At 37.2% G+C, this 27,826-nt stretch overlaps 3 protein-coding genes across 5 annotated transcripts in view; 2 read left to right on the forward strand and 1 right to left on the reverse strand.

The window, feature by feature from the left end:
* Positions 1-13: 13 nt before the first annotated feature.
* On the forward strand, positions 14-6,672 carry LOC135468161 (di-N-acetylchitobiase-like). 2 transcript variants are annotated; one of them, XM_064746250.1, is made up of 8 exons: positions 14-92; positions 1,093-1,302; positions 1,711-1,855; positions 2,670-2,884; positions 3,069-3,240; positions 3,870-3,970; positions 4,632-4,793; positions 6,260-6,672. In XM_064746250.1, the coding sequence occupies exons 2-8, from the start codon at positions 1,183-1,185 to the stop codon at positions 6,452-6,454; spliced, it is 1,110 nt and encodes a 369-aa protein (XP_064602320.1). In that variant the 5' UTR covers positions 14-92; positions 1,093-1,182; the 3' UTR covers positions 6,455-6,672. The 2 variants fall into 2 exon arrangements, with proteins under 2 accessions (XP_064602320.1, XP_064602318.1); XM_064746248.1 differs by lacking the exon at positions 14-92 and adding an exon at positions 105-279.
* Positions 6,673-9,210: 2,538 nt separating this feature from the next.
* Positions 9,211-15,228, reverse strand: LOC135466380 (microtubule-associated proteins 1A/1B light chain 3A-like). The gene is made up of 4 exons (XM_064743824.1): positions 15,109-15,228; positions 13,753-13,808; positions 13,179-13,285; positions 9,211-12,909 (listed from the first exon to the last, which is right to left on the reverse strand). The coding sequence occupies exons 1-4, from the start codon at positions 15,149-15,151 to the stop codon at positions 12,750-12,752; spliced, it is 366 nt and encodes a 121-aa protein (XP_064599894.1). The 5' UTR covers positions 15,152-15,228; the 3' UTR covers positions 9,211-12,749.
* Positions 15,229-16,859: 1,631 nt separating this feature from the next.
* LOC135466775 (trithorax group protein osa-like) overlaps positions 16,860-27,826 on the forward strand; it is an 80,798-nt gene continuing 69,831 nt past the window's right edge. For both annotated transcript variants that reach the window (XM_064744445.1, XM_064744446.1), the window contains exon 1: positions 16,860-16,967. In XM_064744445.1, the coding sequence (XP_064600515.1) occupies positions 16,943-16,967 (25 nt within the window). In that variant the 5' untranslated portion in view covers positions 16,860-16,942. The remainder of the gene's footprint in view (positions 16,968-27,826) is intronic.

Consider the following 27,826-nt stretch of genomic DNA (forward strand, 5'->3'; position numbering starts at 1 on the left):
CATGACTGTCATACATCGAAAAGCGTCTGCTCGTGGAAACAGGAAGTTGTTAGACCAAATTTGTTGTGTGTGCTTTGGTCGACCGGCTACAGGTATAAACAGAACAATGGCACCATAATCGAACGTAGCCAATGGTTGTGAAATACTCAAAACCACGGGAAATGTTATAAACGTGAGCTTGTGCAACCTGTGGTGAAAGCGAAAATGCCGACAAAATGTCATTTACAAAATTTACTCAGATTACAAAACGATTGTGTGTATTTACTACCTCCAAACATGGTGGGGTATATTTAACTGTCATATTAGCTGATAGGTAATGTACAGGATGAACCATATAAATTACATGGACGTCACGTATTTCAGATGATGTAGTGCAATTAATTTAAGTCTGTTTTCAACAATTTCTGATACTGGTACAGTAATCTGTCAGTATCTAGGCATGTACCTATTGAAGTAGCAAGTCAAATATCAGAAATTTAATTTAACTGAACTAATGTACATTTAGCCCTTTTATTGTTCATCTTTTACCGAAACATCAAATACAATGTACCAGCACCCATGCGTAAAGACATGTGTATTTACATTATATTACCATGAGTCATGGTCTCAGCTGGTCACAATTAATTTTAAATGTGTTGAAGGTTCAAAGTCAAAGCGCAGGTCTCAAAACTGGTTATTCCACACCCTTTACAGAGATTTACTTGTTTAATTAATGTTATGTCATCAGTGTTAATTGTAGAAAAACGTCAGCGTTAATTTTTAGTTTTTGTCTCTGAGCCGCACATCAACCTTTTACATGTAAAAGCTCTGATGTCTACTGATATTTTGTTTATTTCCTATGTTGGGTTTTTTCTGCTGATGTAGTGATATTAGAACCATATACATGAGCTGATATCATTTTGTTTTCATTCACAGATTTCTTACTTTTTGCCTCACTTGTCAGTGTTCATTGTTAGTTCATCTAGATGGACTCGCTATGTTGTTAGTTTATTTCATGTAAAGTGATTACACTTTAGTAAGTGTGAAGAATGAATATAAATGATACCCTCAGATTCTGGTACATATATATTGAATTAATATTTTCTGGTTTAGATTGATATACATGCAGAGCAAAGAGAGGTAAATCTGACTGAATGTTGTGACGGACCTGTATCATTCTTTGGATTGGCCTTTAGTGTTACAATGCATGCCTGCATCTGTGGCTGGGTGTTCAGTCTTCTGATGTGTGTTGTTGTCTGCTCTGGTTGCCCCTGTGAAGATCCATCACTTTGTCAACCAATCACAGCTATACCTAAGAAAGAGGTGATACATTAATAATTATACTATGTACAAAGATTTCTACTGTGGGCATTTTGACTTCTTGAGACATTAAGATTTTAATTTAGCTCAGTTGAGTTGTGTGCATTTCTCTCTTTTTTTATTTTATTTTTTTTTTATTGTTGGTAACACCTAATATGTAAGATATCATTAGCTGAAAAACAATCAAATAAATAAATATATCTGGTGCAATATCAGTATATTATGTATTATAAGAACATTTCTTAGATTTATTTGATAGCAAGATTTGCTTTTAGCATGTTGTGATGTGAGCTAATTTGGTAGCAGTGTATTGTGGGCATGCTACACACAGAATGAGAGCGCAACTTGTAAAGAAGCAACAAAACAATTCCAGACTGAACCCGGGACAGTATTTTTTCTCCTGACTTCCAGGTGTTCGTATTCTCCGTGACAGATTTATCAGATGTCTGGAGTAAATATGATTGGGCTGTGGTGACAACTGTTGTTACTGCAGGATATGTGGATGACCAGCTGATGTGCCTGGCGCATAGTAAAGGGGCAAGAATTGTAACCATAGGTAAGGAGCATATCTCAGGTGTGTGTGAAGAACTATTGGCAGTATGTTACAGCTGGCTCATGTTTTATACTTAAAAGGAAAAGACCTTTAAAAATGGAAGTAGGCAGCCTGAAATAGACCACTTAAACCCATGCATAAATATACTTTTATTTATTTTTTTAGATTTTTGTGAAAAGAGTTAAAGGTGCTCAAACATTTGAATTCTAAGGTGGGCTTTATGGACCATATTATCAGAGTTTGGGAATTATGACATCACAATAAGTTTTTCCAACTCTAATCAGGACATTGAGTGTTGGAATAACTCTTCATACCCATGAGTAAAAGATTACTGAAAAAATAATGGCCCCAAAAATTCCTTTCTTCTGGTGAACATCAGGAAAAAAAAGGTGATGTGACATCAGAGTTGCTAGATACCGTCAATATGGCTCATAAAGCTCACCATGGTAGTCAAATATTTGGATGCCTTTCAATGCTCTTAAACAAAAATCTGAAAAAATAAATGAAAGTATTTTTTGTGTTGTCTATACGATGAACCTTACTTCACATTTTGGCTTTCTTTTACTTTAATTATCAGAATGGTGAACTTCAGATGTGGATATTTAAGTTTCTTCAAGGCATTATCCACAGATTAAATCCTGATTCATTTAATAATTTAAACTGGGAAATTATCGACAAATTTATGACAGCAGTACATTATGCTTATGTAAACTTTGTAGTACAGAATATTCCTGATCACGTCATCAACTATGTTACCTTGCAGTGATTCAAATCATCAAATAACTGTGTTCACACTGGGCTGTATTTCTTATTTCAGTAAACTTCAGCCCAACAAAGGAACTGGCAAACAGTACCCTAAGGGACAAGTGGGTGGCAAAGCAAGTGACCTTAGTTCAGAAGCATTTCCTCGATGGTGTCAATTTTGATTTTGAAGATGAAATCCCTAGGGACAAGCCAGATTACAGAGATGGATATACTTCACTGGTGGCAGAAACGAGGAAAGCTCTTAAAGCTCTAAACCCATACACACAGGTGAAATTACAGATTAATTTCAACTCTTCAGGATATGTCTAAACTGCTGTATATCTCAAGCTTTTTTGTATATGGAAAAGGCTGATTTAGGGTGATATGTACCTGTGTATGTAAGTATATGAAAGTTTTGTTGTATAAATCTGTGGATTAATTAATTTTATTCCATAAATGTTGGATTGTTCAGGTAACCGTGGATGTAGCCTGGTCTCCGGCCCACATTGACTCACGATACTATGATTACCGTGGCCTGGCACTGGCCTCAGATTTTCTCTTTGTGATGTCATATGATGAGAGAAGCCAGATCTTTGGAGCGTGTGTTGCTGCTGCTAATTCTGGCTATACTACCACGCTTTCAGGTAAAGACAAAAACTTTTACAACTATTGCCAGGAATTTAAGCGAATCCAAGTGTACATCTGAATCAAAAGTTATTAAAAGTATTGTCATTGTCTTTTCTTTAAAGGTGAACTGTAAAGGGCTTTGTTCAAAAACTGAATGTTATCAGAGTAAATACATGGTGACGATTGTACGACATATTTCTGTCATTTTGTATGTCAGTTAGAGTACAGGCACAATTTGTGGCTTATGTTTCAGATATTCATATTTTTCCTGAGAGATCTAGGCAGAGAATCATATAAAAATAATTCCTATATCCTTTAATCTTCCATGTATAATGTATCAGATTCATCATTATCAATACCTGACTTCAGTATTATGGTTGAAGTCTTAAGCATTCATCTATATTTCTGTGTGCAGATAATTTTAGTATGAATCAAAAACTTTTTGTGGTATGTTACCCTAATTCTTCGACCTTTTTAACTGTCTCTGCAAGTAATATTTTGAAACATTCTGAGAGAACTATGGGGTGTAGAGCATCATTTTCACAATAATTACATGCGTAAATTTCACTGAAAAAAGGCTTTGGTGGTTGAAAAGATAGAAGATTTACAGTAATTGTAATTTGTGGTCTGAAATCTATTTCAACAGGCTTGATGTTATATTTGGATGTACTAAAAGTAGGTGCCTCAAAGTTGGTGCTGGGAGTTCCATGGTACGGGTACGACTATCCTTGTACCAAGCTTTATTCGGTAAGGAGTATGTCTTAATCATTTTTGATCATTCACACACTTTTTTGGTACACTTTCAAATAATTTGGTATAAAAACCCCAAAATATCACATGTGTAATATTAACATGAACTGATAGGAGCACTCCAGCTTTCCTTTTTTTAAATAGTTTTAAACCTGACGTTGGACTGGGAAATTGCACATTCTCTCGCTCTGTTTGTGAGACCTCAATCATATTTAGTGGTCAACAATGCCCATGGTGTCATTTGCACAGTCTTATGATCATAGAAGACCACCTTTCTTCTATCAGTATGTGTGCATATCTGTATGTCACGTGTGAAATTTCATTCAGTAAATGTCCAAAGGTTGGTGGAATATGGCCTACCCTGGACACTTAGATTTTCTCCACCTGTTAAACTGCATGATTGTACAAGTGAAAATGAATCCACATCATACGAGTGAAAATGATTCTTAAGTATGCCATTAAACAAATTAAATAAATAAATAAATAGAGTTCAGGAAATGAACCACGAATGAACACAAAAAAAGTACCAGCAGAACAAGAATATCATGAAATGTACTCCGTACTGTCGTATCGTCATTTAGTTTGCCACCAGTGTATACAATGAGCATATTATGTGATATGTTTAGATAATGAAGTTTTGGTGGTTTTCTGTTGGTAGAACAACACTTGTGAAATTCCACATTACCCATTTAGAGGTGTAAATTGCAGTGATGCTGCGGGTCGGCAATACAACTACAACATTGTTATTGAAACGTTGAAGAACTCAACTACAGGAAGGCTTTGGGATGAAAATTCAAAGTCACCTTATTTCAACTTTAAGGTATTCTATTCCTCGCTGTTTGTTAAGGCTGGGTATGTTATTCTGAAAAATGTTTTGAGTATAATTAGATTACAGCTGGAGCTGTGATTCATAGCATGGTATCAAACTTGGACACTCACACTCATGGACACTAACTTGACCATCAAAACGGTCTATGTTATGTCTGTGTATGTCAAGTTTTTATACCTGAAAGGTTCTTCTGAAGATCTGTTTCAGTTTTTACAAACTAACAAAACCCAGGTTGGGTCATACCATAGACTTAAAAAATACTTGTTGCTGTCTACCTTGGTGCTCAGCATTGAGAGGATAGAGCAAGGAAACAGGACTGGTTGATGTGGTGTCAGTATAGTGTGGCTGGTTGATCTGGTGTCAGTATAATGTGGCTGGATGGTGTCTTTGGCCTGATACTTCAGTGGACATGGACCTGCCCTGCCACAAGAAGACAAGATGTATGTACACACACCTAAAGACTCCTTGTCGTCATATGACTGAGAAATTGTTAATGATGCAAAATCCCAAGCGTACAATCAAACTGACAAAGTTTTCAAAATCATGAAGTCTTTACTCTATTCTCGATCAACTATCACATTCACATGAATATGTTTTCGTTGTCACCCAAACTGGATAGAAGGAGCTGATTGTAGTTAGAGGGCACCAACAAGATGGTGGGTTCAATCCGGGCCTAGGGCAGGGAATATGGAGATCACCCACTCTCCTTGTTCAAGGGTATTAATGACCACAAGCAATCAGTGGAGCTGCTGCTGCTGCAGCTATCTGCACTGTCTTGCGCTGACCACTTATCTACAATCAGTATTGTATTCTTACATCAATACATGCGTCACACTTGGGAAAGTTGGTCAGGTACGTACCAAATGACGGTAGTTTTACACTGTGCACTGGAGTTGCCACCACCCATAAACTGACCAGATCTTTATTGTAGAAGAAAGAAAATGAAGTATGGAGCTTAACACACTCTGAGAAAGCAACCCATGGTCATAGCTAACTGCACAGATCCACGACTGCAGACAAAGGGATACTACTCTGCCGTTATGTTGTATCTGGCACGGTGAAAAAATGTTTCAGAAATTTCTGTACCTGGATCCAGATCAGTACTAAAAATGGATCTATGCCCATCCATAATTATTTCTGTAAAGTTGCTGACAGAAAGACAGACAAGCAAAAGTCAAAACCGCAAAAACATAACTTTTTTGGTTATGTAAGTAAACTGGAAAGCAGTTATCATAGCCTTAAACCTGCTGTGTTTCTAAATCATACTTCATCAGTTGGTGTATTATTCTTTACATAACCTTGATGAAATGGAAATTGTATTTGAAAAAAGTTAGACCTTCAAGCTTCACATGCACCATCAAACATTTAATCCGTTTAAAAATCTACAAATTCTGTTTGTACCTTGCCTGTGATCTAGTACAGACTCACTGAAGGACTGAACTGATTTGCTTTCACAGAGCACAACAGATGACCAGATGCACCAGATGTGGTATGATGATCCAGAGAGTTTGACCATCAAGTATAAACTGGTGACCACGCTGAACCTGAGAGGAGCGGGTATGTGGCAGGCTGATGCTCTGGACTACTCAAATACAACTCAAGCAGCAGAACAACGCAAACAAATGTGGAAGGCGATCTCCACCATCCTGTAACGTTTTTTTGAAAGTCCAGTGTCATGCAAGAATTTAAATCCTAATTTCCATAATAGCCTATGAAAAGAACTTACCTCTTCTAATTTCTTGTTTTTGCATTATTACATCTAAATGCTTTTTGTAGTGTAAAATATTTTGTTTTGTAAGCATATTTTTTTTAATTATGATATGGAGATATTATTTGTTTTAACATCCATATTTATGATAAATGTAAATCTACACATCAACCAACAGTGTTGTGATGTTGTTTTTCCTCGCTAGCCACGAACCTGATTGCAATCATATACCAGCAAGTGATTGAGCATGGCATTACCAATCATCCAAGCAGATAGTTCTTCCCAATAGCGTACATTGCAAGGTAAAAACAGAGATGTTTCTCTTGGATATTTCCTGCTTTTCTGGAAGAGTATATACCTTTGAATGCTTGACTTTTATTTGAGACACTCTATTTAATCCAACTAATGTCGTACTCAAGAATTTTTAACTTCACTGGATATATAATGATGGTCAGGTTTACACCTGAACACTGCAGTGCCTGGAGTAAACCACCAGCCTTCTCTAGGTCCCCGACTTAAACCACAGCCAAAGCAGCAACAGCTGGATTTGAACATGCAACCTCCTGTTGCCAAGGAGCTGATAGTTGCAGCAACCCAGTGAGGCACTCGCCAATGCCACGGAGCTGATAGTTGCAGCGACCCAGTGAGGCACTCACCAATGCCAAGGAGCTGATAGTTGCAACGACCCAGCGAGGCACTCACCAATGCCAAGAAGCTGATAGTTGCAGCGACCCAGTGAGGCACTCACCAATGCCAAGGAGCTGATAGTTGCAGTGACCCAGTGAGGCACTCACCAGTGTCAAGGAGCTGACAGTTGCAACGACCCAGCGAAGCACTCATGAATGCCAAGGTGCTGATAGTTGCAGCAACCCAGTGAGGCACTCACCAATGCCAAGGAGCTGATAGTTGCAGTGACCCAGTGAGGCACTCACCAATGCCAAGGAGCTGATAGTTGCAGCCAGCCAATGAGACACTCACCAATGCCAAGGAGCTGATAGTTGCAGCAAGCCAATGAGACACTCACCAATGCCAAGGAGCTGATAGTTGCTGCAAGCCAATGAGACACTCACCAATGCCAAGGAGCTGATAGTTGCAGTGACTCAGTGAGGCACTCACCAATGCCGAGGAGCTGATAGCTGCAGCAAGCCAGTGAGACACTCACCAATGCCAAGGAGCTGATAGTTGCAGCAAGCCAATGAGACACTCACCAATGTTAAAGAGTTGTGTCATGGATTACGTGGACATGATGGTAGACACTTGGCAGTCCTATTGGTACATGGCATATCTTATTGGAACAGTTCACTGTCTACACCAGATTAATCAGAAAAAGATACACTATGTATCCATTAGATCCACTGATTAACTTCCCCATGGTGAAGAATACAGGTCACTCTGAGAAAGGACTTAAGCTGCACCGTTGGCAATATTTTGATCTTTATTTTGTCATCATCAAGATTATTGTTAGCCTGCGTACACTAGTACGTGTTCCACTTTTCAATGGTAATGTTGTACAAGATGCTGACATGTTCACCATAGCTTCTACAAGAATGTCACTTCCCGGTTGGAAGAAACCACTTAAAAGGGTGAATGCCAAGATGATTTGCTGGAAAGTAATCATCTGGTGATTATCACTTGTTTTGCTTATTTCATGCTGGATTTCATGCAGGGGCTAGTTTCATAAAGCACACTTAGTTGAGTAAGCAATTAACTACCATTACACACTTGCTCTGCGGGTCATTCATCCTAGGTGCCCACTGGTTTACTAGCGGATCATAGGTGTTTAAGTGACGTATTAATTTTTCAGATTTGATTTAAAAATTGGCTGTTGCACTCACTGGAATTTGAAATTGGATGGCTATGTCCGTAGTCCAGCTCTGTACCATGTGAGCTATTGGGTATTTCTCATGTGCTACTGTTAGTATAAGCACTAGAAAGCTGGTCCTGTTACACCCATCTAGGCAGGCAGGTTAGGCTATCATCATACCATCGCAGGCCTACTATCTTTTCTTGTTACTGACACTTTTCCACAACAACAAATAAAATAATTTATTTAAAGCAGTACATAATATATTGCTGAGGATCAAACTCTGCTGGTAAAGTTTATGTGGTAAACCCATGCAGTTTGTCACTGTATCATGTGTAATGGATAACATCTTAGGAGCTTCATTTAAGATCACATCAATATCACCAGTAGTGAAAGGGCTTTGCGACATCTGTGACACAAGACGGCCCCGGCTGGTTGATTGTCTAGCTTGAACATCTCAACCTCAAGTGGTAACTGTAACTGACAACGTATGTTATAGAAATATAGTGCACTCAGCCATGGGCTACTTAAAACTAAGTAAACTTCACGAAACCAGCAGCACGAAATTTATTGTGCTGCCCCAGAATGAGGGAAATTCCACACCAAAGACGCCAGGCAAAATGTTCCACCCACTCTGATTATACTGATACCAGGTCTACCATTGTTTTGGGCTTTCATGTACTTTGCGCTGAGTGCCAAGTCAGGGAGAGTACCAAGACTGATGATATTATATAGAAGGTCTTTATAATATGAATGACCCAACACAGGATGAACTTGGGTCTCTCATCTGCAAAGGCAGACATCCCATCCATGACAGTTTCCAACAGGTCCAGCAAGATGTGAATTGCCTGTTTTATTTTTCTCCTTTCCAGATAATCAACAGTCAAACTAATGTACATGAAATAATCCCATTTATTTAAACTTAACACCGCCGACTTTTCAATGTTACGAGTGCATTACCACAACAATGCAAGAATATGTCCTTCAGATCAACATTAAAGAGAAAAAGTATTATTGTATAAGATTTGCACTGATGCCAAAAACTGTTACACTGGAAATACACAATTGATTGGAGATGACATATCAGTAAAGGTGGATACTAATATGATTGGCATTCAGTCGGACGGCCATGATGAACAGATCTAATCAAACAATCCAAATCGCTGCTGGTATTTTCAATCATACAGTGATCAAAACATCATACAAGTAACATATGATAAATCCTAACCAATCTGTTAACATGGTGCATCAGACAGAAACATATGTAAACATGTGGCAAAACAGATTTGTTCTGTATGATGCGCACACTTGCAGACTTCTTCACACACTAATGTGCAATACTTTACCAGTATATACTGATGTGTGTTTCTTGGTGTACAGAACGTCAAAAGGCTAGGATACTGGCCAAGGGTTTCAATCTGCGAGTGTTAAGTAGACAATGGATACTGGTACACTAATACAGTAATATCTGATCAAAACCGACATCTTGGAGCAATGATCATCAATCAATCTGCACCGAAACTAGGAGTTTTCAAAATGTACTTTTTGCTTTAAAAACTTAAATCAAAGCTAATTGCATGATTGTTAATGGTATCTCTGAATTATACAATCATTTCAGCTCTGTAAAAAAAAGTTTTTTAAGATATTGACGAAAAAAGCTTCTAAATAGAGAACTGATCATAACTTTTCAGCTAAACAGATGAGCGGTTTCAATGTTTGTATTTATCAGGCATTCAAATTGAAAAAAATTTTCTAAAGCTCTATACGTGTACATCAGCATTTAGAGTTGCATGTTCTGCATGTCATCTTTACAAATAGTCTGCATTCTCAGTTTTTTTTTACAATGAGACAAATTAAATACACCTGGGTATAAAACACTATCATTTAATACATTTACAACATAGACCAGATAACAAAATACAGCAAAATCAATTGTAGCCCTTACCATTACTATTTCGCACCTACTATTACTGTATATCCTCCAGCACAAGAACACACTAATTACTTTTATTTTTTGGCCTTTCTGTTCAATCTTATTTACATCAAAAATCAAGAACAAACCTCCAAAGACTAGTCAAATATTGAGAAATAAAATACACACTTTTGCCTAACAAATATATTTGCCAATTTAAGTATTACATCAAATGATCAAATACCTCAGTGGTCTAGCTCAATCCACAAACAATGACTTCCCTGTATCCATTCTAATGGCTGGAAATGTTTCTAATCAGTCTGTTGTATGGGGTAACACACGGGAGTTTAGCAGAAGCTCCTGCTGAAATCCCCACTTGAACCGAAGTTTGTCCAGCAAACCTTTGCACTTTACTCTGACTGCCTAGCATTACTTTAACTTTAACAAGAGCACAAGCCTTACTCCACACTAGCCAAAAGAACATTAACCTTGTACACTTCCATATATCTATGCACCGTGTCAACTTGATAGACAATGTACCCCACCTACATACATGCCCCGCCGGAATCTGGAAAACTCTAATGCAAGATAGCAAGCAGCACCCCACCTCCCCACGAAAAAGCATTGCTGGGAAATCACATATTTCTTATCAGATATAACTCAGTTGTTATTTCACTTCTTCAATCTACATCGCAGTAATCTACACTGACCATTCCAAAGAACTGCTATTACGTGCTACCATGAGACCAAGTCTGTAACCCAATGCTATGTAGCTAAGGTATACAAGAGTGATACAGATATCTGTACATACTTTTGGTAATGAGAGTAAGCTGTGCTTCTTATACAATACTAAAGGCAACTTTCAACTGCTATTCGTTAGCAAAACAAAATAATACCATGTGACTCGTGTTTTATCATTCCACACAAAGACAGAATCCTGGGCATTTACCACAGCCGGGTTTTGCAAACTGAGACACAGTAACTTTTAATACTAATTCCCACTTGCAGCTGCACAATTCAAATCCAGATAACTGTGCAATGTGCTTTGTTAAAAAAAAATTAACATCACTGGCTGTTTTCCAGTGCTACTAAAAATTCACACACAAATACGAGTATATATTACTCTGTAATATGCAGTTTTCTAGTTACGCCATTACGACAACAGAATGACGTCTCCGTGCAAAAAGACGTCGCCACTATACAGCACAGTAGGGCTACTTGCCTATCCTTTAACATGGCAGTGATCGTGTTTAGATCAAAGAACATCATGTTTTGTGCAATATTGGGGGGAACGCTAATTCACCCCTTCAGACAACACAATTCAGAAGATCAGTGTAATCCTTTCAATTACTTCTCTATATTCTATATACCACCCCATGATAAAATTACCAGATTGGCCCTACCGTGCCGTAAAGTGACAACGTCATGTCATAAAGGGACATCACTCTGTAGTCATAACGTCATATCTCGAAACAAGCGTATTAAACCCAGTGCATGCTCAAATTATTTATATGTTATATTCCACTGTATATGGACATAGTTTTTTGTGAGTATCAGAAACTGGAGCCCATACTCCACACTGGTTGAAACACTGATTACATAACCAGCGTCATTCATAGATTCCAACATGTTTATGCCAAACCTTGGTAAAACAAGTCTTTAAAAACTATTTTCAAGCCATAAGATACTGACAGCAGTCTTCAACATTGATCACAGTGCCTCTTGTCAAATGTGAACACAAACTTTGTGCGCTGAGCACATTTTTGTAAGTGTTCTTGTTTCAACAACAGCATGTCCTGGAGAATTTTAGGGGTTAGAGAAAATTCATTTGAAAAACAGTACCTGGCTCATAGACAACATGATAATACTAAAGAGGAAGAAAACGTAACACAAATGGTGTTGAAAAACGACTACAGCTGTAAATCAAACAGTGACAAAAGTAGCTGAACAGAACTTCTACCATATCATCTGCAGATTATTATTTGACCATTATCACCAATTAAAAGATGACTAAGATATTTTCTAAGAATATACCACAGTAACAAGCCCATGCTCTCCACCTTTTAAGCATATCATGAACATTTTTTTGTTTTAGAGAATATTATTGTAGTTTACATATAATGAACCTCTGACATACTGGTATGTATACGATAACAATGGCCTCAGAATTAGCATTCTTCCATTTGTCAAAATCTAGATGTTCATATCTATCTGAGTCAACCCCAACAAACTTGTGTCCCTTGGCAACATACCCAAAACCCAGTCAGACCAAATTAGTTCTACAACAGATAATCTTCCACAGTTTCAAAAACAAAATGTCAGAGCAGAAAGTTAATTAGACATAAAACATATATAACAATTGGTCAGTTATATACATGCAGACAGATGGTACATGACAGAAACCATTTCTATAATTACACAGCTTTACAAGCACGTTCTCAGTCAAAGCAACATCTCCAATTCTGCTGACACCTCCACAATAGTCCAAAATTTAGGATTCTCTTTCTCAACATGGAAAAAAAGTTAGCCAAATGTTTCCTGGGATGCGTACACAATGTACAGAAAGCCATCGTCATCTTTCTCTCTTTCATAAACTTCGGAAATGGGTGTGGTGTTGCTAACCATGCTCCTGTTGTTCACCAAAAGGAAAAATGCTTGGCTTGGGTGCAGCTGAAGTCGACGTCTGAGGACAATTTAAAACACAATCATTACTATACTTAAAACTGTAAGTACATGAGGTGAGTCAGTGTACATGTTGACATCACAGAAGAAATGGAATCCTTAACAAGTAAATTCACCCACTACATTTGTTATAATAATAAACTGTACATCCAAAATGTTATATCAGGACATGTAATTCTATGAATGCCTACATAATAAGATACACGTATACAAAGTCAACAGTTATCTTTAAAGGCATTCCTCTCGTTTTAAGCTTATGAGTAGAATCACCTTATGATTTTAACAAGTTCACTCATGTTCACATTATCTGGAACAAGGAACTTTGTCTTGTCCAATGCTGGAAGACCCTTTTCCCCTTCATACTGCTCAATGATTACCTGAAACAATAATGGAAGTCTACCTGGAATTTGATGACATATGAGTATCAATGATGTGAAATTATGAAAATGAAAGAAACTTCAAAAATTCTGAATACTAAACGTGTTTCACCATTACTATATGTTTGACCTTTCTGAACCAGGTTTAAACTCGACAAATTGGAACTAATCTTGACTTTTTAAAACCAGATTTATACCCAATAAAATAAAAACTTATCTTAATATCACATGCAAAATATTTAGCTGAATCGCTAAATCGAGACTTGTGAGATTGATAATTGAGTTCTGATGTGTGTTGTGTGCGTATTGGTGGTTTGGGAGGGGGTCTGTGAAGGGGAATGACTTGCAAGCAGCTACGGGGGAAAATCAAGTGTGATATTTGTGGGCCTAAGGTATCAAATGGTCATTCTAAACAGTAGCCGTTTCATGTGTCAAGAGGACCGTGGTTACATGTGCCAAAGACTTACAGGTATCTTGTCAGGGTGTTGGGTTTGTATGGCTTCAACATCCTTTTTCCTCTGATCTGTAAAAGAATTGGTACTGCAAACAACTTATTTAAAGAGGTCAAAAGTAACCATTTTATAATGATTACTCAAATGAACCTGAAAGACTTTAAACCCGAAATATATATGTAAGACAACAATAGATAAATGGAAACCATCATTACATACGTTGCAATCGATCTTGCATTTCTGAGTACAATTTACAACCGTCTGATGATATGACTAACTACTTACTATTTTAATTAGGAATGACATTAGTTACTTTTTAATTTCATAAAATATTTTACCATTACATAGATATACATGTACTTACAGCTAATTATACAATCCTGCTGACACACCAGTACCAAAATGAGCTAAAACAGGTAAATCTGTTTTGTATTTACTCATGTTGTCATAACATTACCTATGTGTGAATACCAAGCCACCTTATTTTGAACACTTGTACCCGTACTCACACATAATCTCTGCGCTATACAATTCTTGGGGATTATTTATACATGTATATATTTGGCATGAACTGTAAAGTCTATGATGCCTACACATTAACATGTACTAAAATGATCTACATTATCAAAACTAATATGCACCATAACTGCAAAATGGGTTAATGCAACTGTTCATAATGTCACCAGAAAAAACCAATCCAGTACACATTTTATTTTGATATTTTACTAACCGACTGTTAAGCTGCCTAATATGTAATGGTGGCCAGGCTTGGTTACATGGGGTTTACTCAAGGCCTGCAGAGATGGTAAGATAGCAGTTAAGAATTCAAACCTCTACTGACAGGAATAATCTATAGGAGACTGTGAGAGATCTGTATCAGTAATGGCACCTGATATTGGCGTCGTAGCCTTAACTCTGCTTACCCGAATGTTCAAACTTGGCATGATAATTTTGTAAATGGACCGAAATTAAACAGATTTTAAAATTTTGATTTTGATAATCAAGACTTAATGCGATGGAAGCAAATGGAACAATTTTCCAAATTTTGGAATCAAATCTTTCGTGACATACTAGTGAAGTCAGTGAAGTCAACATGGTGTCAAACCCTACTGACAGCCCTAAACACACTGAAATTTCATTTTTTCATGTTATCAGGTACACTTATCAAAACATTCACGCTTTTCTACAATTAAAGTCACATCAATGTTCGGCACCCTACTATATGTTAGTGTCTGTTCCGCTTCGCTATACCGCGATAAAATCAGATATTCACGTCGTTGTTGCTTCAACACAACGTACATCGGGTAAACCCACTAACCGCTGAAGTGTCAAACGTCAACAGTCAGATGTTATTCTTTATTTTTTACTTACCAAATGATCTCCTTTGTTTGAATGAAGGTTGTTGATGAGGCATTATGTTCTGTAAACTGTAAGAAAGCTACTACAATGTGTCAAACGTGACGGATTTCTCCTCCTTTTGCCCGGAAGTAGCCGCCAGATGGCGCTTGTTTATTTTGGTTATTCTTGTTAGTGGGTTATACCATTTTAATATCAGTAATTCTGAATAAAGGAAGGCAAAATATACATTTAAAGTATTAACCACGGGAAGAAAAACATATTTTGATAGTACTGAAAAAAGCCTCAAGCGGATTCATTACTGCTTAAATGTATATCAGATCTGATACTACTCTTTGCAACTATTTAAGGGGAGTGAGTAAAGGAAAGAGAACAGCATTTTTGACAGTCAATCCACCATGTGATGGGGATGGGCAAACCCAAGCAGTCTTGTGACAAATATTTATCTCTACTACGTAAAGCTATCAAAAGGCTGAAATACAGGGATTTCCTACCCGCTATAGCCATTCAGTTAAGACCAGTTAACAGCTAGAAAACATATACCGATAGAAAAGCTGGAAAAAAGGAGGGATGGTCGGGAATTGCAGTTGTGTACCGGTATATACACTTCCAGAGATGCATAGGCTTACCAAAATGACTAGAATACTCAACTTTTTGCCTGGATCAGAATGATAATGTGTAGCCAGTATTATTGCGGTTAGGGCTGTCAGAATATGACATAAAGCTGTATATCAAAACACATAACAGAACAAAAATATATAGCTATAATTTTGTAGAAAACGGATAAAGTTATCCTTTAACCGTCTGGGTGAAGCTGTGCAAGTTATGTTTCAATTCAGTATGATCAACCATTCAGTACTATCATCAACTGTTGTAGAAAAAAAATGCTGGAAAACTGTCCGAGTCCAAACACAAAAAACAGCCACATAAATTTTGTCAGACATGGACAAAAAATGTCTTAATCTCAGTCCTGATGACTATGTTCACTTTTTTTTTATGTTTGGACTTGGGTACTAGCTAGTCCAGTCATTAAAACCACGAACAGTCAGATCTGATGTGTAACTTGCCATGGTGAAACCATGTAACAAGTTTGAATTCAATATGATGTACTTTTTGAAAAAAATACAAGAAAAGTGATTTATGACAGGCTGACAGATTAACTGACTGTCACTTGAGGTATAAATTAACCTATATCCGTGATTCCGGTAGCTATAAAGGTGACTAATGAAACGGCTTGCCATGAGCAACAGATCGATAGGATTGGAACTGTTTCATTTGAAAGATTTTGTACAGCTAAAGTGTTACTATGCGAAGCCATAAAATGATACAGATGTGCATAATTTAATAGAGAAAAACTATCAAAATGGTTTGCCATAAGCAACATACCTACTGGAAATGTTTCATTCGAAAGATTTTGTGCCACAACTTGGAATGTCACTGTGTAACACTGTGGCATTAGCAAAACAAAATTCTTTGAGAGAATAAGTGAAACACAAGGTGAATCGTTTTCATATTTTTGAATAATTTCTTATGCGCATGGCCAAATAATTAGAGAGAAAAAAAACATTAAACAGCAGTGGAAAAAAATCTTTCATAATTGTTTCCAAGAATCTGACAATCGGCCTCTACGCTTTGAATCTGTGTGGATGTGTTACCGAAGAAAGGCAGATATACAGGTCAAAGATGAGTCAAGGCTCAATCCTCCCGCCAAATATTCTCCTGAATGAGTCAACCAATGAAATGTGTACATTTGGTCAGCTGATTAGAAATATGACCAGCTCAAAATGGAGGTCATCTTGTTGGCTAGGTGGAAGGCGATGGCTTTTCCCAGCTGAGCTTTATCATCGGAATGCCCCGGAAGAACAAAAGTCAAGGTAAGTGTCATCATTGAAACATCTATCTTCTGAACCACTTGTAATTTTGTTGACAGTTTTGCATGTAAGTTTAACACAATATGCACAGCTGAACTGGTTAACGGGAAAGGGCGAGGAAGTGACGTTTCGTTTGAAGGTGGCCGGTAAAGACTTAAGGTTACCTATGATTCTTCGCGGATTTTAAAAATAAATCGAACAAGTTTTTATGTGGGAGTGTATTTGTGTTTGCTACTAATGCCAGGATCTGAGCTTAAGACTGCTGTTTGGACTTGTCAACATGGGAAAGTCGGTAAAGACTCACAGAAACAGAACACTTCACTACTACATAGGCTATAAGTACTTGCAACAGTGATGTACATAAATCTACCCACAGTATGTGTGCTATATGCATTTATATTTTCAGTGCGTTTTCAGACAGCAAGTACTTTAAATGATGATAATGTTGTTACATTTTTGTCCATGACATAAATAATGCATATAATCAAGAAATAAAAATGTCATTCCGTTGACTTGTATTCATAGTATTGGAACGAGCGTTTATTTATTATTGACCCTGAATATTTATTTTATATGCAAGATTTTCCCAGCACAGCTGCTATTGAATGTAAAGTTGCAAGCCAAATTTAAATCAGAATAACAGTTGTGCAGTGCTAATGAGCTTGTAGTGAGAAAGTTTGTGCATCAACCCCAGCATATGAAAACAATGTAGTCATATGTACAACATCTACAGTATAGTCATTTGTACAACATAGTTAAGTATCTCACCAATGTGGTCTCTGCGGGTTCAAGTCCAGCTCTTGCTGGCTTCCTCTCCAGCCGTATATGGGAAGGTCTGGCACCAACTTGCGGACGGTTGTGGGTTTTTTGCGGGCTTTGCCCAGTTTCCTCCCACCATAATGCTGGCCACCATCAGTCATATAAGTGAAATATTCTTGAGCACGGCGTAAAATACCAGTCAAATACAATAAATAAATATTAACTTCTGCTAATAGTCTGGATGCCAGCTGTCCATATATTTCCAGTCCATTATACCTGGGGAAAAGAAAAACTTCATGTTACTGCGTCATCCATTTGAAAACCTGATGTACATGTAGTTACCCGCCCATGTCAAATATTTCAAGGCAGTAAGCATAACCGTTGGCTTTGAGCATCACCGAGAAATCTAAAGCCCACGTGGCCAAGGAAATAACCAATCAACGTTGTGCTTTCGATAAATTGTGACAGGAAAGGATAAAGAACACAAGTTTCTGCAAACTTCAGGCCATAGAGACATATTTGATGGTTAATTTTTGTACCAAACATCGTGACCGTTTTTCATGGTAGATGCATCAGGTTTTTAAATGGAGTGGCTCTGACGTTTGCTGGGACCATCCTTAGCCACGCAAAAAATTTTTGCAATCTCGGACTAGCACATGGCCTGCCTACCTCAGCCATTGCTGTGCTCTCCCATGCCACGCCAGTCGGCTATTATAAAGTCATGTTTTAGTAGGCCCCGTCCTTTTCCTACGCATGTAGAAATCATGCAGCTGATTTGTTCCATTCTTGTGTTGATATGTGCCAAAATCATGCAACCAGTTTGTACCTTTCAGAAGTCCATTCTCCTCAAGTAAATGTAACCTTTCAACTTTAAAAACTTTTAACCTTAAAGTTTGTAGTTTTCATGGCACCTTGTGATGGTAATCCACCAGGCTCAAGGGCTCGTATAATAGTTTCTTTTTCTATATGATGAAAATATATGTTGGATCACTCAGAACAGATATAGCATTTGTTTTTTTTTTGGTTTTTTTTTTTTTTCTAAATGCGGCTGGATGTCCCTAAACATTCTGATTCTCAAATAAGCTTTAACACTGAAACGTTAACTTAGTAAGTATGTACAGTAGATTCTGTAAACCGACCGTACTCTGGACCGAACAAAAATGTCTGTTTAGACAAGATGTCGGTGAATTAAAGATGGGCAAGTAGCATACAACAACAACATGTGCATTGTACATACATATTCGTTAAATTAAACTTGTTAAGAGCACAGGGATGCATAGCAACAAGCTGTGGAGAGAAGCTGATCTGTACTTTACTTTAGTACATACGCATAATTACTTTACAAAAAAATTGATCCAAGGTAGATTGTTGCTTTTTCATGCACTGATGGACTGTCATCTCTTCAGTGAAGGAGGTCTTGATTTGGATGTGATCCAACAATCGCAGGTCTTCTGGTGCAAAGAAAGTCCTCAGCATTGGTAAATTTACATTCAAATGTTTCGTAAGTTTGGATAAGTTGAACTTTATCACTCAAATTCATTTCCACATGATGACGCTTTGCTGGTCTACTGGCCATGGTCGGACATTGTAAGGGCAATAGCAGTTTGAGAAATTTTTATTCAGTCTCTGAGCTACTCGGTGTCAGACTCATCTTTCACTCACAGAGTGACTAAACTCTGATACTCCTGTACAGTATCAAGACAGGAGAATTTAAACATTTTTTCCGTCAACATTCGGTAGTCTCAGCCGAATTACGTCATAGAAGTCCAACCTTTACGAGCTGTCAGAGCTTCACCATTTAATTCAGTGTTAAGAAAGCAACAAAAGTGACCACAAGCATATCAAAGTTCTCCACAAAATGGTTTGCTGTTCTTGTGAAAATATATTGTTGAATGACCCTTGAGTTAGTTTTTTCAAGTTTTCAGACAATTTGACCTTCAGGGAAGCGTGGAAATGCAGACAGAAGGGTTTTCTACCCACCAAACATAGCTGTATCAGCTCTCACCATTTTCCATCAGAAAGCTACGAGTGGAATATAGATGAACTCAAAAGATTTGGCCATTATGGACGCCTCAGTCAACTAAAACCTGAAGTATACCCACCATAGTCACCATATTGTATTATATTGTACAAGATTATAGACCGTAATAGGCATAGCTTATTCTGAACGGCAACAATAACATATACGGGCAGATGTCATCGCATACGCGTATGAATTAAAAATCACTTGAAGAATAGATTGATATTTATTTGAAGCAGACAGACGGAGAGAATAGTAGCCTACATATTAAATCTGCTGATGTAGGCATACAGTGCTACACAGGATTGATCTAAAGCTTAATTACCAGTCTGTGTTGCCTGTGCAGTTGGAAATCCCTGGGCAAAGATCAAATTGAACGTCTGAAAACCCGAAATCTAAGGTCTGGCCAGAGATGTTCGGGTCATAAATCGGAACTTCAAGGTCATCTACTATGGTTTCAAAGTGATAGGGCAGTATATTTGCTTCTGTGTAGCTAGAATCCATCTCAAAAATGACATCATTTTGATAGCAATTCCCAAGTTACATAGGCCAGCTAGACTTGCGTTGGCCATCTATGACGTCACTTGCTGAGCTTTATGGGGAGGCTGACTGGCTGGGGTAGTAAATCTATTGTTTTTGGTGGATTTAAAGTCATAATTCTGTTTCTCAGAGGCCATCCTGGTAACATACTGTTTAAACAGTTATAATCTTTATAATTAGGACAGGTAGCTAAATCTTGACATTAATCCTTTAATTGGTTTTCTCAACACACAACATTTTCATCAGAAAAATGTGCTAAACCTATTGAATCACATTTAAATACATTTTCTGTAACAAGACAAGTGCTGACACTCCTGGTTTAAGACAGGAAGTTTTTAATGCCAAATTATTGTAATGTGCTGTGGTCAAATAAATGATGGGGGAAAAAATGTGAAGAATTAGTCTCCAGGTAGAAAGTAGCCCATGTGTTTCATGCAGTCTAAGACTTACGTGCATGAGATTTATGTTATGGAAGGGAAACAACTCTGTATTTCTTTTTCACCTAATTTGGAGTCCTTGGCTGGTTAACCATTGTTGTAAGAAGTCTCCCTGCATATTAGAAAATTGTTCTTTATTTTAGGTTTTCACTTGATATGTTTAATTTTAGCTAGCCTGTATGAATTAAGGGGAGGTAAGGAGGGGAGTGTGAAGTGTCGGTGTTGGTGTCTGGTTAAGCTTTTTTTTTTAGCTCCTGTATAATGTGCTGTCATAAATAGATTGAAGGTTAAGCTTTTTCTTTTAACTCCTGTACATGTATAATGGGTTTACATTCATTCAGTCAAGGTTAAACTTTTTTGTGTAGCTCTCTAGTCTATGGTATGGTGTGTAAATGCGCATACTTAGGTGGAAGGTTGAACTTTTTTTTTAGCTCTTGTATATTGGATTGAAGGTGTTTTTTTTTTCTTTTGCTCTCTAGTCTAAGGTATGTTGTGTGAATGCACATTCTCAGATGACAGGTTAAGCTTTTGTTTTAGCTCTTGTATATTAGGCAGTCATACATGGATTGAAGGTTAGGCTTTTTTTTTGTGTGTGTATTTTTGTGTTTTTTTTGGTATGTTGTGTAAATGCACATTCTCAGATGACACGTTAAGGTTTTACTCTTGCCATATGATTAACGTGCTTTTCCAGCCTCGACTAAATCCATATGTATATTGTGATAATCATGGATTTTAAGGTCTGTAAAAGCCAACTCTTAAAAAGGAAGAGTTTGGGATGTACTAGAGGGCCACATCATGCCTACATATGTGGCTGTTGTCTGCCAAACTGTGTCTGGAGTGCCATGTCCTGTATAGGTACTGGGCAGAGCTAAGTGCGATTACGTATGTAATCTGTTCAAATGGTGACATAAAGGAGGCCTCGATGGTTAACTATGAAATACTCAAATGACAAGGGCTGTTGACAGAAAATTTAGATATCTTATTTAACTTTATGTGTAGCTCTTTCATTTAAGGTATAGGTTGTATAAATGTGTTGTTTTCTTTTAAGCTTTTTATTAGCTCCTGTATAGTGACAATCCTGTGGATCTCTAGTGTTTTTTTTTATGTTTTGTGTTTACCTATAAAGGGCCAACTGATGGAAGGTTGAAGTGTTTTATTTGTTTTAGTTTTATACGCTTCGTGAATGTATTTTTATTGATTTTAATTGATAGACTTTCAGTTCAGAAATTTACCAGTTTATATAAACTTCAATTTGTTTTCTGTAGTAGACAGGTTCTCTAGAAATGAAGTCTCCATGCAGGGCAACAGTGTCTTGTATACAGAGTTTCTCTGACTTTATTGCTTATGAGATTTATTGACTTTGCCAGAATTACCATGTTTGTAATCAAGAAAAGTGTCATGTAAGGCTACAATTTTTATGCACATGCCTACCATCATGTAGGAGAACAAAAAGGGTATTGGGTTGATCTGGCGATTTTACCGTTTTCCTGTTTTGTGGACACACATTCAGATTGGCTTCATTCTGTTCTCCTGTAAACATAGATTTGTACAAGCCTTTCTTGTAGGGCTGTAGTTTCTTATGCAATCTCTTATCTAGATAAGCTTTTTGTCTCTCTAGCTACATGTACTTTACCAGATGGGTGGAGTGTAAGAATTTACCTTGGTGTATCCCATTTTTTCTAGTATACACCGTATCTGTAAAAAGCTTTCCACATCTATATTGGTGCAAAGAGCCTATTACACTTGTTGATGCATGTGCCTTCCTATAATGTGACGGAATGTTTAAACCATCCAGGCAGACTGTGACAATTGTCAGCTGAGTATTTGGTCAGCCAATCAGAGGTAGCTATTTGTAAGCATTGTACCTGATTCGTGTTCAGATAGCTCTCGGGCTAAGGGTGGCCAACGTATCGGTATATAGTAGCCACCCTTAGACAGAGGTTTTGGGCTAGTATTTGCTAGTTGGTTTACATAAGGACTGAGACAAAGTAAGCTACAAGACAAGGATTCAGTACCTAATAATTAATACTGCCTGGCCTTTATTTTTTATTAGAAACTAGTTATCTTAGATGTCTGGCTGTCTTTAGAGGCATCTAAAATTCACTCCAGCTTTTGCTTTCTGTGAGACATATTACAATCTTCAGGATTCTGATAGTTTAAGATTATGTTTTTTTTCTTAATGTTTTGTTTGATCTGAATGAGCTGTGCCTGCTGATATGTGCAAATCAGCAGGCACGTGTACCAGTTTTGTTGCTGTTGGGTAAGCTTTGTGTACAATGTAGGCGTCTGAGTGTAACTCTGAGGGGTTCCTGGCCTGACCTCTACCATAACCCCTTCTCCTCTGTATTTATAAATAGTCCAGCATGCTCACTGCATAGCCAGGACACCTGGATCTGCACACATGGGAACATAACTGACCTGGTTTATCCTGTGTGAGTAGGCCAAACCAAAAGATGCCTTCATATCTTGTTAAGGATTGGCTTCTTAGGAAGTTTATTTTTTCTGTATCAGAACCTTTCTTTAAGTTCATGTTCTGAAATTAAAATTATTGATCTTAAAGTGTTGGGTACTCACCAAGATGTAGATGTGTGGTTTTGGTATTTTTTCTGTGTTTTTTTTTTTTTTCCATGCAGGTATTACGCACCAAAACAGAATCTACATGTGCACAGCTATTCGATGAAGAAGTATCAGCACTTCTTGATAGGAATCATGCAATTCTTGTAATTACATGCTGTTTATTTATTGTTTAAGTGATCAAATCCAGCTCCTCGCAGCTTTCAGAAAAGGTGACTTGGAGGGTTGTGTACCTGGCGAAGCGGGGTGGTTTTCTGTTAACTCTGCCAGATTTCTCCCACCTTAAGCTGTGTTCAAAGTCTTGTTGCACCAGACATTGCTGAAAATGTATTTGGGGTAGAGATCAGAATAAATAGCTGTTTCCAGAATTTGCTGAGTATATCTGTACACTTGTTGACATACTGTAAGCAAACATATCTGTTTTCAGCTAAATCTGAAAAATACAAAAGGCTGGGGATACAAATTATAGCTTTGACATGGCCTATGATGTGTCTTGCATGACCTTCTGTTTCACTTGTTTGATAACACATCCCTATTTAATGTGCATAAATACACCTGCCTTCAAATTTAATTATAAGTTCTGGGCTAGGTTAGGTTTTCATCCATATACAAGGATATGTTTCTTTGAAGCGTTGAAACTTTGAAAAGATCTTCTGTTTACAGAAACCGTTCTTTTCCAGAAAAACAATTTGTTTCAGGCGAAGAATTGTGGAACCATAATGTAAAATGTTTTTCATCCAGTTTGTATTCCATTTGCATTCAGATTAAATATGTGCTTGTGAACAAACATTGTATAGAAATTTCAACCGTTTTACCTTGATACATGTTTTTGTTCAATGTGGACAAACTTGCCCACCAAAGGGCGACAGGTTTTAGATTTCTATTGATTTTATTTGATTGGACCTTTAGGCTGTACTCAGTCAAAAATATTTCACATCTACAGCGACCAGGATTATGGTGGGAGAAAACTGGGCCCAGGTCTGAGAATGCTCTAGGCAATTGATATGTGCCAGGTGAAGGTCAGAGTTCAACCTTCAACCTTGTTTCAGAAATTGATGCATTTCATGGTGGAATTTGGAGGTATTAATGTGTAACTGTATGTAATTAATGACAATCTACCATTAAACTGTGTGGAGTGGAAGCATACATAATTTACTTTCGAGTTTTTTAAGAACATTGCAATGTTCATTTACCATAGTCGTATGTAGTATCCTAGAAAGATTAAATTATTGATTTATTGTTGCTGGGCTGTACAGAGCAAGTTCTACTAGACTCTCAGTTGCGCAGAAACCTTTGACAAAACAGGTCAGACCGCTTAAAATGTCTGGTTCATTTGAACCTAGTCTGAAAGAAAAGTTGTGGAAGATAAAAATTAAAATTACCCCACATTTGATGTTACCAGTTGATGGACTTGTTTGCTAACTGACCTTTTGCTTGGTTTTTACTGATCTTTACACTAATAAATGCACAATCATAGGCACAGTAATGTTCCTGGGATTTTAAGTTTTGTTTTGTTACATTTATCCCCACCCCATGTCAGTCTCAAGCAATCCAAGATACACATGTAGGCTTTCACCCTACCTGTGAGTCAATCACACCAGTCTTCCTGATTTTTTTTCTTCAGAATGGCTCATTGTATTGAATTGAAAGTAAATGGCTTCACCATGACAAGTTACATATCAAGTTTTAGTTTTGGATCCCAAGGTCTGATTTTGTTCCAAATTTGGACCTTGTTGGTAGTTTTCTGACTTTTTACAGTTTGTCATACTGAATTGAAACCTGGCTTCTTCACAATAAGTTACAGGTAAAGTTTGAGTTTTGGACCCTTGCATCTAATTTGGAACTTAACAGTTTCTAGAACTTTTTTGAAAACGGTTCGTCATATTGAAATTTGGTGCATTGCTTCACCATGGCAAGTTATACATGAAGTGTGGGTGGGATCCGTACATCCAATTTTTTTACAAAATTATGGCTGTTTTTGGACAGTTTTTCAGGAGGTTTTTTTGGTAATGGTTCATTATGGTTTTTTGTTCTGTTGTTGAGTTCACATAGATAATATTCTATTGGCTCAAACTTGTAGAGGACACGTGTTGCTTTTGCAATTCATACAGAACACTTGTTTTTGTCATTTTTTACGTGAATCCTGCAGTCTAGTCCAAATCCTGCAGAAAATCTAGTCCAAGTTCAGGGCCATAAGGCAGTTGCTCCAGGTTTAATGCATATAAAAGTAAGCAGACTTCAGGCATTCAGTGTTTGTTATTGTGAACTTGTAGTCTGGTTAACCAGTTGTAGTCTGGTTTGGTAGCGATTGTAAGTATATTTACCTGTTTTGATATGGATAGATGTACAGTACCTGAGTTATGACAAGTTATCAGTTTCTATTGTTGGCTTCTGCATGTTTGTATAAAGTTGATCTAGAAACTTGAGCATTGTAATCAGGTACCCTTATTCATCAACCTTTGTGCATATGAAAGGGCAACTTTTAATGCAATTTATGCACATTTTGTATTACACTTTGGAGACAAAACTACATTGGTTTGATTGCCTTATCTCAGAGCTAAAAAGTATAATTTTATCAGTTTACACAGAATAATGCCTTCAGAATATGCTTTTGTGGTTGTGTTTGTCAGTTCCCTGTTGGAGGCCAGCTTCCAGGATGTCATAGAGTTGTGAATGGGGCCAATAGCTTCCTGCAGCCTCAGCCTGAATGTACTTGGGACTGATGTTGTCAGTCCCTGTGTAGTGCTCTTATCCTGCTTCCTCACAAATAAACATCCTGATCTAAAGTAAAACCGGAAATATTGTGGTCTACCCTAAACTTCTTGCTCTATCTACTTGCGTGTGTATATATATGTAGGTTATCATCAATATTGCAAAACAAGGAAACACATGAATACCGTCGTTTTGACCTAACTTCTAAGGGAAAAATTATTAGAATTTGTACTCCTCTCCCTTAGCAGCAGATGTTATTGATTGATAGGAGACCTTGTATGCACATAATGGATAAAAGCCAGTGAGACAAACTGATTTTGTGCTGTGACTGTTCAGGTGAATGTACCTTAACACACATAATGCTGACATCTGCACATGTTACATCCTACTTTATCTCATGAGTCACTAGATAAAATGTATTGTAAATCTTTGTGTGTGATTCACATAGTAAAGTAAGTTTTTAGTCTACATATACTAGTAACTTGAAACAAGAAGCACAAACTGAAAGGGTTCATTTTTGTTGCACTGTGATCTATAGCTTCCAGGCACATTGTTTTGGTTGTCAAGTGTCTGTTTTCCTACTAATAGTCCACATGTACAGTGTGTCATATCCCAGTAACTACTGAGAGTACTTGTGCTCCCTGGTTATAACACTGGTTATCTGGTTAAAGATAGGTGTGACCAGGCTGCAGGCACAATAAAGCAGTGTAAGCACGTGGTGCTCAGAAGATTCACTGCAAGATTGTTTATCATCTTCTATCCCTCCTTCATTTTGTCTTTATGATTGTGTGAAGTAAGGAGTTAAAAATGTCGATATTGCTTGAAGGATAACTGTTTTGATGGTTGGGGATAATTCAGGATACACTAAATGTACGTGTACATGTATTGATTAACATCTGAAAAATTTGAAAGTTGACCAGGTGTTTAATAAAGAAATGAATCGAAAGTGTCCCTCCATAGATCACTATGCCTAAGGTGCATTCACCTGTTTCAGGGGAGGGAAGGCTTAGCAGCAACCGGTTATTTGTAGCAGGGGAGACAACTTTTTTGAATCGGACAATGATTACTGAGCAGTTTGCTGGTTTCTTATTATTTAGGCAAATGAAAAGAATTCTTCTTGGTATATGTTCATTTAGGAGAGTTGCATTCTTGTCTATATGACGTTTAATAATTTTCCTGTTGGAACTTAGCACTGGAACTTAACACATTTTCCAAGGTCAGTTATATGTGTGTTTCTGCTGTGTATATGCACTATATTTTGCATAGGTAATTAATTATGTCACTTTTATGGCATGTGAAAACATATGTTGTGAAGTAAAGCTACATGTATTTACCTTTATATGCACATGTAGTCCTCTCCAAAAGCATGTTCTATGTTGACAAGAATGTAAGGCTTATCAGATAAGTCAAACATTCAACTATCTCATCACACTTTGTTACAGTTGAACTTCATTGGCATATACCATGTACATTGGCACTAAGCTGTATTTGATATTATTTTTGATATACAGTATGTGAGCGTGGAAGTCAGTCAATGTATATGTTATACATTTAGTTTTATGTTCTAGGCACATGGTATTCATAGATCTACCTGAAAACTATAGTGATAATTGTTCATGTCATTAAAAATTGAGTGAAGTAGTAGAAGGTGTATAGAACTGGTATTATTACATCATTTAGGTGACGATGTTTGAAGAATTGTTCTAATGGTCACGTAAATTGTTGTTAAAAAAAAAAAAATCAGTCAGAACAAATTGTTGATTTCCACTACATTTTGAGTTTGTCTGATCACTTATGTTTTTACTGGTGCTGCCAGTTTG

This window comes from Liolophura sinensis, chromosome 6 (assembly GCF_032854445.1).
Source record: "Liolophura sinensis isolate JHLJ2023 chromosome 6, CUHK_Ljap_v2, whole genome shotgun sequence".
Classification (NCBI taxonomy): domain Eukaryota; kingdom Metazoa; phylum Mollusca; class Polyplacophora; order Chitonida; family Chitonidae; genus Liolophura; species Liolophura sinensis.